At 39.5% G+C, this 18,759-nt stretch overlaps 1 protein-coding gene across 1 annotated transcript in view; it reads right to left on the bottom strand.

The window, feature by feature from the left end:
• BCAT1 (branched chain amino acid transaminase 1) overlaps nucleotides 1-18,759 on the bottom strand; it is a 68,447-nt gene that overhangs the window by 23,339 nt on the left and 26,349 nt on the right. The window contains exons 3-6 of the mRNA XM_082762319.1: nucleotides 8,860-9,060; nucleotides 5,360-5,470; nucleotides 4,378-4,497; nucleotides 2,223-2,386 (exon numbers count right to left, since the gene is read on the bottom strand). Of these exons, the coding sequence (XP_082618445.1) occupies nucleotides 2,223-2,386; nucleotides 4,378-4,497; nucleotides 5,360-5,470; nucleotides 8,860-9,060 (596 nt within the window). The remainder of the gene's footprint in view (nucleotides 1-2,222; nucleotides 2,387-4,377; nucleotides 4,498-5,359; nucleotides 5,471-8,859; nucleotides 9,061-18,759) is intronic.

Raw genomic sequence — 18,759 nt, 5'->3', positions numbered from 1 at the left:
CATCCAGAGCATGGTTCAAAAAAAAGCAAAACCAAAACTATCCACCTAATCTTAAATATGTCAAGTGAACAGATGAGTAGTTAGACCTCTTAGAATACAGAACCTTCAGAGGTAAGCTATTTCTTTTCTAGTAAAAAACATTCACAGAACTAGTTTAACAAGAACTAGTTTACAAGTTCTTATTACTAGTTTACATTCACAGAACTAGTTTAACATGAGCAAGTGTAGAGTCCTGCACCTGGGAATGAACAACAACATGTATCAGTACAGACTGGGGGATGACCTACTGGAGAGGAGCTCTGCAGAGAAAGACTTAGGGGTCCTAGTGGATGACAGGTTGACCATGAGCCAGCAGTGAGCCCTGGTGTCCAAGAAGGCCAATGGGATCCTGGTGTGCATTAAAAGGAGTGTGGTCAGCAGATCAAGAGGGGTGATCCTCCCCCTCTACTCTGCCCTGGTCAGGTCTCACCTGGAGTACTGTGTCCAGTTATGGGCTCCCCAGTACAAAAAAAAAAGATTCTTTCTCCTGGAAAGAGTCCAGTGGATGGACACAAAGATGATATGGGACCTAGAGCATCTTCCTTATGAGGAAAGACTGAGAGACCTGGGTCTGTTTAGCCTTGAGAAAAGAAGACTGAGGGGGGATCTTATCAATGTTTACAAATATCTTAAGTGTGGGAGACAGAAGGATATGGACAATCTCTTTCCAGTGGGGACAGAACAGGGGGCAATGGTCAAAAAATGGATCATGAAGAGTTCTACACCAACATGTGAAAGACTTCTTCATGGTGAGGGTGATGGAGCACTGGAACAGGCTGCCCAGGGAGGTATATATCTCCTTCTCTGGAGATATTCAAGGCCCATCTGGACACCTACCTGGGCAACCTCCTCTAGGGAACCTGCTTTGGCAGGAGGGTTGGACCTGATGATCTCTGGAGGTGCCTTCCAACCCCTACAATTCTGTGATTCTGTGAACTTATTTTTTTTTTAGTAGCTCTAGGAGCCACAGATTAGCCTTGATGAATTTCATGTCCTTGAGGGGCAAGTGTTTTCCAAAAATGTTGCCTACAGGATGAACTTAACTACATAATTTATGTTCACCCTGTAGCTGCTCTGGGAGGAAAATAAAACAAAACAATCACAACAACAACAAAAAATGCTTAAAACAAAACAAAACAAAACAAAACAACCTTTCACTTCTCATGTTCAATAACCATCAAACCCCCAAGTCAGCAGGTCCAAAGTGCAGACTGCACTGGAATTCAGGTCTCGGCTCTGGGCCACAATTGTAAATCAAGTCAACAGTGACTCCAGAGTATTCTCTTTTTAACAGCAAATTAAAGAATGCAGAGGAAACAAACTATTTCTCAAACTCAACAAAAAGCAACAAGTAGGAGATCAAAATCTCAGAGCATCAGACCAAAGGTAGAAAAGCTCTTTTCTTGCCAATTGATTATTCTAGTAGTTCAGCTGAGCAGCACTTGACAGTTACTAACTTCCTGCCTAGAAAAGAAACTCTCAGGTAAATACAAAAAGCCTTGCTTAAACCAAAGACCACTTTTGCACAATTAAATCATTTATTTAGCCACATCCCAGTTGCTTGCTCCAGTCAAGTCCTAAGCAGCTTAATTCTGACAACTCAAGTATGTGAACATAAATAATTATGTTTCTACTTAAGTGGCACTTTGGCCTAGTTCAGCAGAAAACTGCCAGACCATGGACACATATACACAGCTAATTGCCTCATGCTTTTCCAGAAACACCCATACTTCCCTAGCTAACTGCAGATGGCTTGTCAGGACAGTCTGCCAAGGATGAAGGTCAGCAGTCGGTGCTGCTCACTGCCCAGTTGGCAGTGGACCACTATACTGAAAGCTGCATCACAGGAGTGATATCTTCAGTGTCAACTTCTGCAAGGGAAATGAGCCAAAGTACTACATGGACACCTTCCAGGTCCAGTTCCTCAGCCTGAGAGGCTGTAAAAATTGTCTCTCCCCGTAGCCCACTTGACTGTAGTATCCAAACAAAAATACACAACTGAATTGTATAGGTAATATTCATAAAAGACTGCTTTGAAATCTTTGTCATAGTATATTGTTTGCTTAACTGCTACATCTAATACCCCTACTTCTGCTAGATTAGACACTTCACTAAAAAACGCATCTCCTTTGTGAAGTATGTGGAGATAGATTCCATACAAATGCAGAATCAGGTTTTCTTACCCTCCCAGTTTGCAGTCCCCTGTTCCTCCTTTCCAGGCTCTTACATATTTGGGATCTGCCCATAATGATATTGGACTAAAGCTTCCACTTGCAAAGTAAGGGCCCACAGGGCTCAGTATGACATACAGTAGGGCTTTAGTTGGCTTCTTCACTCCAAGAGAAGGCTGAAAATAAGGAATGTAAACAAGTAAAGTTACAGGTTTACTTCACTCTGAACATCAAATGCACAATTAGCTTCTGAAACACTGTGTACAGAGAAACTGTAGCAGTGGAGTGCTTTTACCTAAAAAATGCGAAGTTCTGCAATGAAGAGGAAATATTTATATAACTTCCTCCCCCATCCTAAGCAACATGACAACACTAGTTTTATGTACAGTCACCACTCATTTACAGCTCTTTTATTTGTCGAAATATTATTTTTATCTTCTCACATAATCTCAAGCTTTTGAGAATTCAGAAATTACCTCAAGAAAACACTATATAATTATACAAATTAATTAGAGCAGTAGCCTGCAAAACCTTCTGGGGAGGCAAGGACCACCATGAGCAATAGCAATGGCGGAAAAACCACTGTCAGCTGTATTAGTGATGAGAATTAACCAATGACAATTAGAACTGTCATTGGTAGAGTCAGGTGCTGGCTCTGTGACAATCTCAAATGATTTGTCTACTGGAAATGATTCACACAGCAGGACAGAAAATAACGTGGAATGTATTACTTTTTCCCCTACAGATGGCTTCTCATGCTTCAAGTCATCACTTTCAACACCTGAAGACAGAGGTGAAAAGCCTGACACTGGTCAAGGTCTGAATTCTGCAGCTGAAGACTCTGCTTATATATATGATACTTGGCAAAGCTTTAGAGTGATCACAAAACAGTTGAGGTTGGAAGGGACCTCTGGAGACTCTGGACCATATGCAGTTCTTGGGATCTTACAGGCAGCTGTTTGGGCTACTATTTCCTCTCCACTCAGAGGAACTAGTCCCCTAAAAAGAACAAGCTCATCCTTGGGTTCTAATGTTAAGTCTCCACAACTACTAGTAGTAGTTATTGAACTAAATTATTCTAAAGAAGAAGACTTGGACTAAAGTTTTAAGCAAAATACTGTGCACAAAGCACATGAAGCTAGACTGGGAAGTACGGGGGGAAATGAAAAGGTAAACATGGAACTACTGGAAACTTCACAAGAGTCTTCCTCAGGTGCAAAGAGGATGCTTTTGATTTCTGTCCACCTTACTCTTTCAGCAAAACTTTTAACAAAATAAACATTAAATAATTGAGGTCTTGGTATTTTTCATCATTCTTACACAATTATTCAAAATACGATGGTGACTGGGTTTTCGAACTGGGCTGATTCAAAAAAGGTCAACAGGACTTGCAACTCAGGGACAACACATGATATTGTGGAAAGGCCAGATATGTTGTGTACCTTGAAACAAATCTCAACAGAATTTCCAAAAAATGAATGAGAAAAAACTCTTAATATTAACACTTTATGGTTGCTGAGTCACCATCCTTCCATCCCCAAATCTGCAACTAGTTTACAGACTTTAAGTTAACAAAGTCCTAAAACACGTGTGTATAGTGCTCACGTATGCTAGCTACATAAGGGTATGGATATTGCAGAAAAGTGACTTGTCTAGTTGGGAACCACAAGTTCTTTAGTTTCTTTGTACTATGATCTATCACTCTAGCTTTCTCTCTTGCTGCTGCTAAAAAAAAAAAAAAAAAAAAAAAAAAAAAAAAGTTAAAAAGTTTTAATTAAAATACACTTCCTGCTTCTAACTTCTGTACTCTCACATATTCCCCTGATTGTTAATATTTTAAAGGCATACATTACCATATAAAAGGCATTTATACTTAAAATACAAAACCAAATAGAATTTAGGTTTTACTGTAATTGCTTATAATAGATGATTCACTTTACTTTCTGTGATCTGCCTCAGTATATCCACTAGATGGTGGTGTGGTCAACATAAATTTGTGAAGTAGACCTACAGGTGACTAATACAGAGGTAAAGAACATAAAAACAAGTTGTCCCTGAAATGTAATACCGTTGCCTACCAACTGATGCATATTTGCCTTTATGGATGAAGGATTTTGCTTTGTGCTTAAATACATAAAAATTAAAAATGAAAAAGAAAGTTTAAAACCTCAGTTCCGATTAAGGTAGGACGGATATACAGGCTGGCAGCAGTTGAGTATGGGACCCACTCCTTTTCTACTTCCACAAGTTTCCGGATGCACTCCAACAGCTCGTTCTGGTCAAAACTCTGGGAAGGAAAAACAAAGGGAGAAAAGAAAACAGAGAAATATAACCTGAACAACCTGTAGTCCTTATAGATCCATATGTTAAGGGGAACATTTCCTCAGCCCATAGGGTTTCATAGGACTTCCTTGAATTCATTTCTTAAAGATCCCATTTAAGATCCCAAAGTCTTTGCCTCTGTGCCTTCTTATTTGTTATCCCAAATGCCCTCCTGCTGCTACAAAGCATCCTCCTGAGTTAGGAAAAAGGAGCTATTGACCTTTCTTGCCTTCAAAGCACATGGAAAGAACTCCCTGTGCAGCCAACCCTCTCACTTCCGAGGGCATGCTGTGAGCTTCGGCAACATCTCTTCTGCAGAAGAGATTTGGATTAGAGATCCAAAGGGCGCACAAAGTCTCCCAATTTTACTGCAAAGCTAATAAGCATGGGAGGAAATTCATTGGCCAATATACAACTGCTTAAAAGCAGCATGAATTTCTAGCAAAACCAAAAGTGAAGGTACTCAGAGGTCAAAAGATTTAACTGAGGCAAAAAGCAAGAACACTAGCAACAGAGCAATTTAATCAGCTGTCTGCATGCAAACAGAAGCTGTCTGCATGCCTACAGAGCAGTGCTCATCTCTCAGAAATAGATTGTGCACACCTGAGGCAGTAGGGACACAATGCAGAAAGGAAAACACTGCTTTGATTTAACAGAAAAAATAACTCCTAACCATTCACAGAACAGGATCTCTTAGAGTTTAACAGAACGATTCAAGAGTTAGCATACTTGATAAATGTTACATTACCATAATGTTTCAGAGATTTGCACTCTGAAAATAAAAATACGCTCTGACTTAAGGAGAGTAAGATGTCTTGGCTACGTACTGGCAGAGTTGTTCGTCTTGCTGATCGTGCCATCCTGTCCATGTTGAGGCTTGGCCGGAACAGGCGGATTTTGCCATCTACTCCTCGATAAGCCTTCATTCCTTCAAACAACTACCAAGCCAAAAAGGAAGAAAAAGAAGTTGGATGTTACTTGAGGCATGCTATCCCATGATGATCTGTGCAAAAGTAGAACATGCCTTTTGGAAGTGAAATAACTTCACTTTCCTGCTCACAGTACTCAAAGCATAAATGCTAAGTAATTAATCCTTGCAACACACTCCTGTGAGGTATAGTATTACAAAGTTTATATTACAAAGATGACTTGTCTGTGCTTCTGATACATCTTTCTCTGTCAGGTAACTTACTGATAAATGTTCTTCTCATAATTTGGTTACAACAATTAAAATTTGTAGCATGTGTTTGACTTAACTACTCCCTTACGTTATGACTGATATTTAAGGCTTAGCCAAAACAGTACTCTCCCTTATGAAAAAGACCCATTGAATTCAATGATATATTCTAATCTTTATGAGGGCTCTGTCCAAAACAGATTTTGGCAAGAAGAGTTTGATAAAGTAATTAAGGGAAGTCTGTTGCAGTTCATGCTGTAGTCATAGCAAAATCTTGGTCACTCATATCTCCCATCTGCTCCTATACTGTAGAAGGGGGGTTAGTTAGCACGTGAGACAGGTGCATCAGCTTCATACTAGAGGAATAATGTATGCAAATGTTCTATCTACTTAAATTTGTCAGAATTGTCCCATCAAACTGCAGAACATGGATGACTAATGCTGACAATAAATTTACCAGAAACTCTTATCCCACCCTGCCCTCTCAGCGGAATACTCTACAGGGTCCTCTAACTACAGCAAAAATAAAAAATAATTAAAAAAAAACGTATACCCACTAAACATCCATAGTTATTTGCAGTTACAGTTTGATAATTTCCAGTTTCAGTTTTAGGTAGATAATACATGTATTATATAAACATATTAATATATACATGTACATATGTTAAATTATTGTTTAGATTAAGTATTAAATGTTCATTCATGCTTACTTTGTTCCAATTTTTATAGATTATTTTCTGAAGCATTTCTTTATACGTTAAGTTTTACTTGAAGTTCCATGACTGTAACTGCATCACTTTTGTCAGTGTCCTCAGACTTATTCCTAACGGCTTCCCCAAAAATGCCTGCAAATTCATTCTAAATGGTTGAAGGCTATATATGCAATTTTTTGATTAAAGAAAAAGATTCTTACATTTGTGTGTAAGTAATTTTAATATAATACTCGAGGCTTCATTATTATTACATTCTACAATATTTTCCCATAAGGATCAGTGAAATGTAATGTTTAGAAAGCTTTTGTACGGTCCAGACAGAGTTAGGTCTTTCCACATGACAAATTTTAATTGTGTTGTAACTGGGTTGCAGGAATCCTGGCAGTTTCCCTTAGGCCACACACAAATTATGCAGGAGAACCAGAATTAGAACCCAGAACTTTTTGCCTTCAAAATATAACTTATTCCTATGGCAATACAAACCTTACTAAAAGCTTTGTGCACAGATAGTAAAACAAAACCAACAAAACAAAACAAACAAACTGTTCCTAAGATAGACATTGTAGCTACAAAGAAAAGAAAGAAAAAAAAAAAAACTAATGGCATAGCTGGTGTAATGGTTGATACTTTTATATGATTTTTATTGAATCAGTTTCTTATACCACATTTCTGTAATGCTACAAGTTCTTATCACAGAACAGTTTTTCCCCCCCCCACCCTTCTTCCAAAGGCATTCACCAAACTTATTAATGAGAGGGAAAAGGAAGGAATGTTACTACTAAGATTTGATCAATGGTTTGAGAGAAAAAAGAATCACATCATTACTGAAACACAAAGCGTTCTCAAGCTGTTAAATCTTTTGTTCCAAAATACTTTTAACCTTCAAGAGCTCAGCAAAACCTCTCACTTATTAAAAAGGGAGATAGTGATGTGTTCCAGAAATGCCTGTCTTGAATGAGAGCAACTGCACCAAATGTTGCTTGATGGTTGGTTACTACAGTGGTGTGCAAACAATATTATCTGATATCTGTACATCACAGGAACTGGATCTGTAGTTCAGCAGATCCAGACAATCACACTGCATCATGAAGGGCAAGGAGAAAGGGGAGGAAATGCCAAATTCATCATTTTTTTTTATACCCACTGTGTATTCATTGAGCCACAGCATTGGCACCAGACTCTCCTCTGTCTGTCCTCTTGGCTAGAGGAAACGTGATGCAGTAAGGGTAAAAGAATAAAAAAAAAAAATGGAAAAAAAAATAAGAGCATATTCATATTAGCAATGACTTCAAACTGGGCCAGAGGCCAAGCATTAAAGCAATATGCTACTAAGAGTGAAATATAGATTTGGGACTCCAGCGTGGTTTCTTACTCCTTGGGCAGATCAAGAGCTGCAGCATTATTCACAGGGTCCTGTTGTAATTTACACAGGAACTTCGGGAACTAGGTGGGAAAAAACAACAAGCACAAAAAAAAAAAAAAAATGGTGAAGGGAGGAGCACAGGGACAACAAGCAGGGAAAAGCTCAAACCTTCCCTTTTACTAGCGGATTAAAAAAAAAAAAAAAAGAAAAAGAAAGAAAGAAAAAAATAAAGAAAAAAAGAATAATAAAAGAAGCATGAGAAACTCCACTAACTTCAGTGGCGAGACTCCCAGACTCCCACCTACACAGAGATGGGAGGAGAAGCAGGCTTCCATTTCTCCTGTATGCTCCCAGGTAGCTCAGTGTACCCTACCAAAGCTCTCACACAGATGTGAGTAGTGCTGAAACTGCCCTGGAGGTGCAAAAGGCAGCTTTAGACGGTAAGTAGCTAAGCACGGAAACTATTAACCACGCTGGTTTCCGACTTAACATTTCACTTTCCAAAGTTCCTTGCCGAGTATTCTCTGCGTCAATACACTTCTATATGCCAGATCTCTCAGAACTTGTTTAGAGTTCTCCAGACCAGTTTGGATGTGCAAAAAACCATCTGTCTAGTCTATCCTGCAATCCAAGCTATGAGCCTTTAAAACAGCTTAAAATTTCACAAAGTGCGTGTTCAGTCCTCAAATTAAAGTTATGCTTGGAATCTCACACAGTTGTATCCAGGGCTTCATTAAGTCACATCAATGACAGCAATTGCACTGATCCCCTGTCAGTGACCTAGAATGCTTTCTCACATGAATTTGCCACCATACAGGAAAGAGTTCACCTTCATTAGGCTAAGAAGTTAAGTGGGCTGGAATCCACTGACCACAGCTGGTTCTGAATTATACCAACATAAGCACACCCCTGGCTGTAAATAGGAAATTATTCTGAAAGGGCATCGGTTATCAGATCAAAATGTAACTCAACACTAAGGCAGTAATAGTTCATGTATTAGAAAGCTACAGTTTCAGAAACTAATTAAAAAAAAAAAAAAAAAAAAGTGGTTTCCAAAGGGATTTGGGTACTCACTTCTATAGCATAATGCAAAGATGAAGAGGCTGGATGCAATGAGAGGTTCTCAAGTGGTTTAATATAAGGTTTCTCCCATCCTGATGCCAAAGACCATTCAATCGTCAGCATATTATCAGTGAACACAGTTCCAAATACCAGACCATTGGGGTCTGGTTTTTCCTTGAAAGTTGTAGCTGGTATGATAACCAAGTCTGAAGCCTGAAAAAAACATGAAACCCAAAAGTAAATAAAGTAATTAAACCAGACTGATTGAAAAATACTCCTCCACCAGTGAACATGGAAAAATACAGTATTTTATCTGCAGGGGTAATTATGGACAGAATTGCTAATTGTGACTACCTCTAAGTAGTTGCCAGAGCATTCATATGTACGCACCCATACCCACGGTGCTGCTTAGATCAGTTGTTCACATATTTTGAAGCACTTTTAAGTGAAGAAAGCAATACAAGGTGGAAAAAAAAAAAAACACAAACACACAAATAGAAAATTATCAGATGAAAATTTCTTGGACAATTAGATTAACACATCTATATAAGTTCCAGAAACTGCCAGATTCTGTATCTCAGAACTTAAGCTGATCATCAGAACCTCACAACTAAGTATGTTGCACTGGTTTGCCTTTAACGCATAAAACCAGAGTGATGGACCTAAGTCAGCAGGTTACTTGGGTAGCACCAGCTTGTTCATTCACATTTGTGTTTTCCTAGAAAGATCCTATTAGCACAAAGAAGGCTAAATGTTTCCCTGCATGATTAACAGTAGAGTAGAGACTTTCCCTTATGAGCCATGACTAGCTGCAGAAACGCAACATAGTTTTTTGTATTGGTTTTGGTTAGGAGAGAGTGAGTGTTTTTCATAGTAGCTTAAATAGTGTTAATCATAAAGAACAGCAGAGGAAGGAGGAAAGCAGGATCTCTGGCATGTCACTTCCCTTTATAGATAGATAGGGGCAAAACAACAGGAGAAAGCTATAAGTCTTGATCCACTTCTCTCATTCTCTTTCTACAGTTTCTGAGCATTTAAGCTGTGCTGGTCAGAGAGTGAAGGAAGAACTCAAAAATCCCATTTGAAGCTCCGTTTTCTTTCCTAACATGACTCAGAAAGCATCAACCCTTACTACAGAACCCAAAGTGAAACCTTACTCCTCTATGCTGGGTGCATATAGAACAGACTAGACTGCAGTACTTCAGATTCTTTTCAAATTACTTGTCTGGACACTAAAAAGGAGGGTACTACTAAAAGGATGGTGTCACTAAAAAGGAGATACCACTAACTTGTGCTTTTCAGACCCTGCATATATTTTACAAAATGAGAAACAACTAGTCCCAAGCTTTTGAAACAACACACAGGCACCATCTCTGTCAACAACCTGATTTTCAAGATGTCTTTAATAACAGTGGTCTGTTTCTTATCGGTATTTTTTGTTGTTGTTTTCCCTAATGGCTTAGATGTGAAATTAACTTAAGAGCACACAATTACATCCTTGCCTTTATCTCAGGGCAGAAATGCTTGAATCATGGTCTCTAAAGAATTCCTACTGCCAGTAGTGTTAACAGCACTCCCTGAACTCAAAGTTCCAGTCTTATTTTGGGTCACTTTTGTTAAGGTAATTATCGTGACACTGAATGGGCCTGGGGACAAGAATATGTCCCCATATTCAGTCTTGTCCCCCTATAAATCCCACCAATGTGCTGATTTCTGCCTGTATGCCACATATTGCCCCTTCCTCAGTTTTAGCAGCACAAGTAGTTGTAACACAGCTCTATAATACAATTTGGTAAGCTTAACTGTATTAACAAATAGCCTTTACTTTAAGGATGATGAAGGATTTTAATGTGGTCCTTCTGATGGGCCCACAAGCATGTATAGAGGGTGTAGCAAGCTGCAGCCATAAGCAAAGAAATGATCCTACGGGAGCGTTTGGATTTATTTAACCAAATATGTCATCTTGCTGTAAAAGATATTCCTCCAGATTCGGAGACATGAGGTTCAAAAGATCCTTGGAAAGAGTCTCTATGAGTGATAATTTAATAAAATTATGTCACTCAAATATGAACATACTGCTGTGTCCCGACAGCTAGTACAAAGAGAAGCCCAGAGCCAGAGTCACTCCTGTTCTGCCTCATTAGAGACAAGAGCTGGACAAAGAATTTGCTCCTGCAAGCTCAGTAAAACAGGTATTGCTGTGTGACAGGCAGTCCAACAGCAGCACCTATGGCTCAAAGCAATAGTCCAGGCTGCTTGGCTCTCAGCCCCAAGGACTGGGGACCTTCTGCAGTCACAAACAGAAATCACTAGACGAGATTTCGGATTGAGTCACATGAAGGCAGAAAGCCTAGAGAGGTAGCTATGATACTTGTACTGAAAGGAAGCAAGTGCTTCCAGATCACAGAGCTTCCTGGAGCTGCGCACTGTGGACAAGGAGCCTACCTGCTGTTTCTCACCTCTTTCAGCAACAGGAAATCCTATTTTTCACCTTTCCTTCAGGCATTTTGCAAACACCAGACCCAACATCAGGTAGGACACCTGACTTGCCCTTCAAACAGTGGTAGGAACATCCTTCAAAGGGGCTCAAAAATAAGCTTAAGTGCAGAGTAATAGGGCAGCAATCATCGAACAGGCAAGAAGGTACTCTTCCTGGTCCTCATAATGCTGACAAATTCTGTTAAACTCTCAAGAGAGATTTAAATTTTATTTTATTTTTTGGCCATTACTATTCACTATTTTTTTTTTTTTTAAGGATCTTCCCCCTTTATTCATTCTATTGTATTTCTCTCTTTCTCTGTTTTTACTAAGCAAAACCCTAATGCTTTTTATGTCAAGACACCATCAAGTGCTGCAATGCATTTTTAATTTTATTTTTTATTTTTTAAATAAAGGAATTGAGGGTGGTGCTGGTTGGAGAGCCCACCCTGGCATACTCCTTCTCGCTGTGTCATCTGTGGTACAGAGTATTTCCAGGACTCTCAACCTCTTTTAGGTCCCTGAGCGATAAGGCTCCTACATAACACCTCACCTGGCCAACAGACCCCTTTCACTTAGCTTGCCCCAAAGTCCTGCCCCAGCATTTTTTGTTGTTCAAGCAGCACCAGTGGGAGGGAAAATGGACACACAAAAGAACCTGCACAAAGAGAGCAGAGAAAGGGCAGTTGACTAATACAACAGTACTGATTAAGTATCAATGCCTGTTACTTTTACATTGTTAAAAAAAATTATCATGGTACTGCCATGGCATCACCTATGACCTTTATAAATCACCATTTCTTTCTTTGCTTTGTCAACATTGCCCCAGCCCTGTAAGCAGCATTAAAGTTTGTCATTAAGATCCACCCAGAACCCCGCTGTTTGTACTGCTTATACACAGGGCATTTTTTAATTACATTTGTGTTTTGCTTGTTTTGTTTATCAGTGTACTCTTAAGCACTTTCTGACACTGCCACCTAATAATGCCATTAAACTGGAAGCAAAACCAGTAAATGCTGGGACAAAAAGGAAAATGGAGATGAAGAAATAGATGAGACACACAGCTGAGTTTCAGCCCTGTAAAGTCTCGATGTCACAGCAGGATAGTACCTACAAGGTGTGTGCCTAGGTCCAGCTCTGGACAACTTTGTAAGAAATAGGAGTGCCTGCACCAGGCAGAAAGGGGTGGTGGGAAAGCCAGCTGGATACTGCTGCTTTTAAAGGCTTATATAATAACGCTGCACTGCAAACAGCCACCGGGTGCATGTTTTCGAATAGCCCCTTATTTGGGAAATGCCTGCTGATTCCAACATGACTTCACCCAGAGTGAAGCTCTGCCCAGCCCAGTGAAGATGCACTGTGACCTGAAACTAAAATTCATCATTTGATCAAAATAGATCTTGTAAATTATAAGCTAAGTCAAATTAAATATGACATGCTGATCAGTGTCAATTTTAATCCAAGCCACAGCAAGACATCCTGGTGCCCATAGCCAAGATGTCACTTTAATGTTTATTCCATTCAGCCTATGGAATAGCCATAAGTGGATTTGGAGTTGACAGTAGCCTCTGGACAGTAGTCTAGAGTTTTTACTACCATTACTACACTCCTACCTTTCTTATCCTAGAGAGCTGCCTGGGGTAGGTGCAGATAGTGTTTATTTTGTCCTATTCTTTCCATCAAATTTTGCCAGTTCCTTCCTAAATGATCCTTGGCTGTGGCTTCCCAAATGACCCTTGGCTGCAGTGATTTTCACTGCACTGAAACTACTAGACCATAATAGAGTTGAAGAACTGTAAGAGGTCTAACCCTAGCTTTTCCAAACTCTGTACTGGGCCAAGCATTTCTATCATTTACGTGAATACAAACAGAACTGGCAGCCTCAGCTGTACAACAGCTTACAAGTTACCTAGCTGTAACAACAAATTACAGCAGACACCCTCAAAACATTAACATACTTTCAGTGAAACTGGCTGTAATCTATTATGAAATAAGTAACCTCTCTGACTTCTAGTCAGGGTGATTCATTCAAGATCACAAAGCAACTGCAATTATTACTTTTTATGACTTACACTGAGTTTTTAAGCATATCCTAGGAAAGATGACGCCTTTTGATGCCATAACAGACACGGAAGCATAGATAAAATTGAATAACTTGTTTTGCCCTTGCACTTGAGAACAGTGAACTGAGGTTGCTGTTATGGAGTAGATTTTGAGGAGAAAACAGATTACAAAGAGCATGAGGCATTGTTATAGAGGAAAAAGTTAACAAAGTGTAGCTGGGGGAGTTGGGCAGAATGAGGCTGGAACAAAACAGAATGGTTTTGAGGAGGGCATCAGGGATGAGGATGTCATTCTCCTGTCTTTCTGACTGTGGCTACATCATCACTGCCTTTGGGCCCTCCCTAAGACACACGTCTCTTCTTCAGGAATCCATTCTTTCTGCTGGAACAGCTGCTTCCTCCCCTCAACACCTTCTGCCTGGCCACTTCAACATCAGGCTCCTTCTGTAAGACGGACTGAGGAGAGGACACTTGCACTGCCAAGGAGAAGCAGTGGAGAAGCTAGGATGGGGATACTAACCAGGTGAGTGAAAAGCTCCTCCGTCCTCTGGAAGCCGAAACCCTCCCTTCTCCTGGACAAACTCTTTTTGGCCTTGCAGCCAATGAACAAATGATCTGTACTGCATTAAGCTCCTTCTCTTCCCATATGTTAGGTTGCAAGTGGCAGAGGATTGCCCACGTTTTATTTATTTCTGCTTACCTAAGCAATGTTCTCAGCTCTTTCTGAGATATTCCAGCCCAGCAGCCTCCTGTGGGAGGGTTCAGGCTACTGTGTGCTGCACATAATTGCTTCTGTAGAACAGGTACTACGAGCAGCCCACAGGGAATTGCAACCCGGTCCAGGAAAAGCCTTCATCACATGGTCCTGCTTTCTGTAGGCTGACATCATAAATCACACTTAACAGCTACTACTGCACAAACAGAAATGGCTTGTGCCAAATTATTGCCAAGCCTGAGAAATCAGGGATGGCATGCCAGCTCCTCCATCAGTGGCATCAGACCAGACAGCAGCAGTGCTGGGCTATGCAGCCAGGAGATGGGAAAAGTTATAGAGGCTGTGTGTTGCGTCAACTTAAGGCAACTGGTCCTTTTCTCCTCTTAGGACAAAATAAACCATCATTTACTTTGCCTATTCCTAAATCCTGTCTTAGAAACAGAAATACTGAACACTGCTCTAGTGGATGCAATCAGTTGCAAATTCTTCTAGCATGTCTTATATTTGTCTTATTTGTCTGACTTACTACCTCTCACCTCTATCTACTAATCACTAGCAGACACCACTGCAGCATGGTCTATTTGAACAAAAAGTGAGAGATTTACTTCCTATTAACCATGGACAAACCACTATTCCATGCTTTTGTTTCTTTCTCATCCTCATCTTTAGAAAAGCTTGCTTGTTTTCTGGGGCAGAGACCATCACTTTCTGTATAGGGCTAAGCCCAGCATGGCTGTGAAAGTCTACAGTAGAAACAATAAGATCAAGAAGAATTATATCAGAATAAGAAAATAATAAACAGAACAAAAAATATAAAACAGAATAAGAAAGTTTAAAAAAATCTTAGAAATCTGTTACTAGCTTGTAGGTATAAAAATAACGTAACCTATCCTACATTTCCTTTACTGTCACTACTATTTTAAATTTACAGTGGAGCCTGAGGCTTGAAAGTGGAAAGTGTGTCAAGATATAATAAGATTACAACAGGAAGAAAATTCAAATCTTCCTTCTATTAAAAAAAAAAAAAAAAAAAAAAAAAAAAGAGAGAGAAGAAAAAAAGAAAAAGAGAGAGAGAGAAAGAAACAAAATAAAATATATTCTGCAACCTCAGGAAGAATATCCAGAAATTTTTCAACATAAAGGTTCCCTGAGACTTCATCTGGGAATATTTGTTAGCACATGTAATTGGAGTGGGGCCTGGAAATATTGCATCAGGTTGACAGTACATTGGGTAATAAAAAACAGAGTAAGTGACAAAGCAAAAGAGATTCAAGACCCTGAATCATTTGTGAATTAATCATGGAAGCAACAGAAAATATGTCTGGAAGGATTTTGTCTAGCTTTGTCCAGATGTTGTTCTCTGCAAAGCACGTATCTAATCTATTCACAACAGATATTTATCAAATATTTGTCAAACCAAAGAATGAGTTTCTACTACATCCCCAAGCCATGGGAAGAAAGAGAGGAGGGAACAGCACATTGTTGACTTCTTTAACCTTTCCCGTCACCTGACGAACGCTCTGTCTGATGCAGCAATGTTTGATTTGGCACAGTAGGCAAGTAACATAAAAACCTGATGTTGAATCCTAACAAGGCAACATATATGGGGTTGGAATTGACATAAACTTCTTGCCTAGAGGGTGAAAAGGGAACGCATGGCAGCAGACCAACTCAAACTGCTATCTCAAGCTTCCAAAACAGGAAGGGAAATAAAGGTGGTGGAAAGCTAGTCTGGGTAGCTTGTAGGGAAAGCACTGAAGAAACTAGCCCTGCCCTACAAAGAACTGGAGCACATGGATAATGCATAGTATCGTTGACTTAAATGGCAGCAACTAAATTTTAAGTTCTTCTGCATTTGCTCAAATGTTGCCCTGCACCAACTCCCTTTGATCTGGTCCAAACATCATTAAAGTTAATCAAGACCGCTTCCTCCAGCTTTATAGAAGTTTGGATCATAACGGAGGCAAAACTACCCACATCTTTACAGCCTCACCCATTTCTGCTGCTTCGGGAAACTTAAATGGACTACTAATCCTTTATTAGTAGTAGTAGTAATATTTTAGGTCCCTTTCTCATTAGTCTGGCTCTCCGCTGATATTTTCACATCTACTAAAAATTCAGTCATCTAGTATCTTATTTATCAACAAATTATAGAGAACATTTTGAAATATAACTACCACCTAAAATATAAACTATCAGGATATTGATAAGACTGTTAAACAGAGAAGCAGAAACTGGATATTGATACATTACATTTTGGTCATATTAACCACTACTTTTTGCCAACAGCTATTCCACTTACCTAGGGCAATCAGAAAATGTCAATAGGGAGGAAGCATGAGCAAGCTTTAATGCAGTCATTGCACTGGACTGAAAAACACATTGCTGCAGCTCGCTGCTATGGCTGGCCAGGTTAGTTATATAAAAATCCTTTTTGGCACTTCACGTATGCAGTGTAGCTGCTTTTGCTTAGAAATAAGCATATAGGACAATAAGGGAGATCACAGACTGAAGGTCTATAATAGCCCAATTCTTTGCACAGGCAGCCCTCTCAGACTCACTCAAACATTTCCTTAAATATAAGGCTAGGGCCCTTCTTCACTAAAAGAACACATTAACTAGTAACACTACTCATGTTATTCACTGTAAGTACATACTGCTCCTTCTCAAAACTCTGTCAACTTGGTTAACATTGTGGTGCTTCTCTGTGCTTACAGCCACTATATTTCCGCATTGTAGCATAAACACAATGTTCCATTTTTAGAAAGTTTGCCTAGAAGAAGGTTTGAGTCTAACACAAGCTGAGTGCTCACACTGGCCTGTGACACATAACTGCAATAGCGAGATCTGTGACATTTTACCAATACCACATTTTTGTACAGAGACACAGTGTTAGATGTTTGAATAATGATGTAGGAAAACATAAATTTGGTGTGCAAAGATTAGAGATGTTGTTGTCTCTGGGTTCCAGAAATACTGTCATTTCTATTTCACACAATTAAAGTGAAATGTTCACTTTTTTACTTTTTTTTAAAAGAAAAAAAAAAAAAGGTTATCTGCCTTAATGAAGGAAGAAATGAATTGCAAACCTAAATTTCAGACAAACAAGTTTGAAATGCTTCACCTAAGCAGCCTGGCCAGTCAGAAACATGCAAATGTGTTAACGTGGGATAGCCGAGAATAGAACCGTAATCTCACATGCCCAAGTCCTGGGCAGTTGCGATTAAATCTTCTTACCCTGATTTTAATGAGCTTGCAGACATGCAGGGGAGTGGATTCACAGAATGAAGGCATTCAGAATTTATCATAGAATCACAGAATAACCCAAGTTGGAAGGGAACAACAAGGATCATTTCACATGGAATTTCAAAACCAAACCAACCAAACAAAAAAACATGAAAAACTTCTCTTTTGGGGAATATAAAATGCTTTCATGGTACAGTCTCTTACAGAGATTTAAAGACTTACTTCAAACCTTTGGTTAATCGCACCTGTCTTTTTCCCTAATTCCATCTCTTACACTGGTAGACAGAAGATAAGGTTTACAAATTGCCATAAATTTCATGGCTTGATCTGCCACAGAAACTGTCATACTATTCCAATTCATTCTATTCAGTACTTTCCTAGACATAGGTACTATGCGTAAGATTAGGATAAAAATCTTTCAGCCCTCTAGGCTGTTAGCTCATGAGAATTAAGATATAGAGATGATTTCAGAAGCAAGCAGAAAGGGCCAGGGTCGGAGGGGGGGGGGCAGGGGGGAGAACAAAAACAAAAACAAACAAACAATCGAACAAAACAAACAAACAAACAAAAAAACTTGCTGGTGCTAAAGCCTCGCATTTTAAAAATAACGCTTCACTTTATGAAAAATAAGTCCAGAAAAAGATAAATCCATATGGTTTGTCCAACCTCTGTGCTTTAACAGACACCAACTATATCTTCACCACCTAGTTAAAAAGAAGATAAAGCATCACTTTCTTTGCGCTATAAATTAACTTAGCAAAACTGTCCCCTGGCTCTGTAATATCTTTCTTTTATCTTGGCTAAAAGCTCCTGCTATTTGTTGAAGACAATTAGCTTTATTTGCAAATCCTACAACTTCAGATAATTGGACAATCAGTTTCTCTATTACAGCTTAGAAAACCTATTTGCTTTAGCCTGCAGCTATTAGAGGGACATTACTCATCTGAAGAGAAACAGAACTACTTCTTGCCACCAAGCTAACACAGAAGTTTTAGCAGTATAGAGCTGCCACTGATGTCAAGCACTCCTGTAGAGGTGGGGCCCCCATGACACGAGAAACCTACTCGCAGACTGCTGGGAAAATATTGCGTAAAGTACCACAGCGGAATCACAGTGACTTATTTCCACAGCACTAAGAACTTGTGCTCAGCAGCAATTCTTGGCTCCTCCAGTCCTGAAGCAGTGACACTACTCTACTTGCTGCTACTACTGCATGTTAGCAGACTTGATTTAGAAATGCTGATCTGCCAAATTGAGTCATCAGCAAAATTGAGCTGCATTAGTGGATCTTCCACCTGTGCACACACTTAGAGAAAGCCATTTTGTCCTAGAGAACAGCAACCACTGAAACATTCAGTAACACACACTGGGCTTTTTCTCACCCGCATCAAAACAGGACACAACTGCAAA

The sequence above is a fragment of the Aythya marila genome (assembly GCF_965140915.1).
Source record: "Aythya marila genome assembly, chromosome: 1".
Lineage (NCBI taxonomy): Eukaryota > Metazoa > Chordata > Aves > Anseriformes > Anatidae > Aythya > Aythya marila.
Note: the sequence above shows the minus strand (reverse complement) of the source record. Positions and strands in the feature narration are given on the sequence as shown.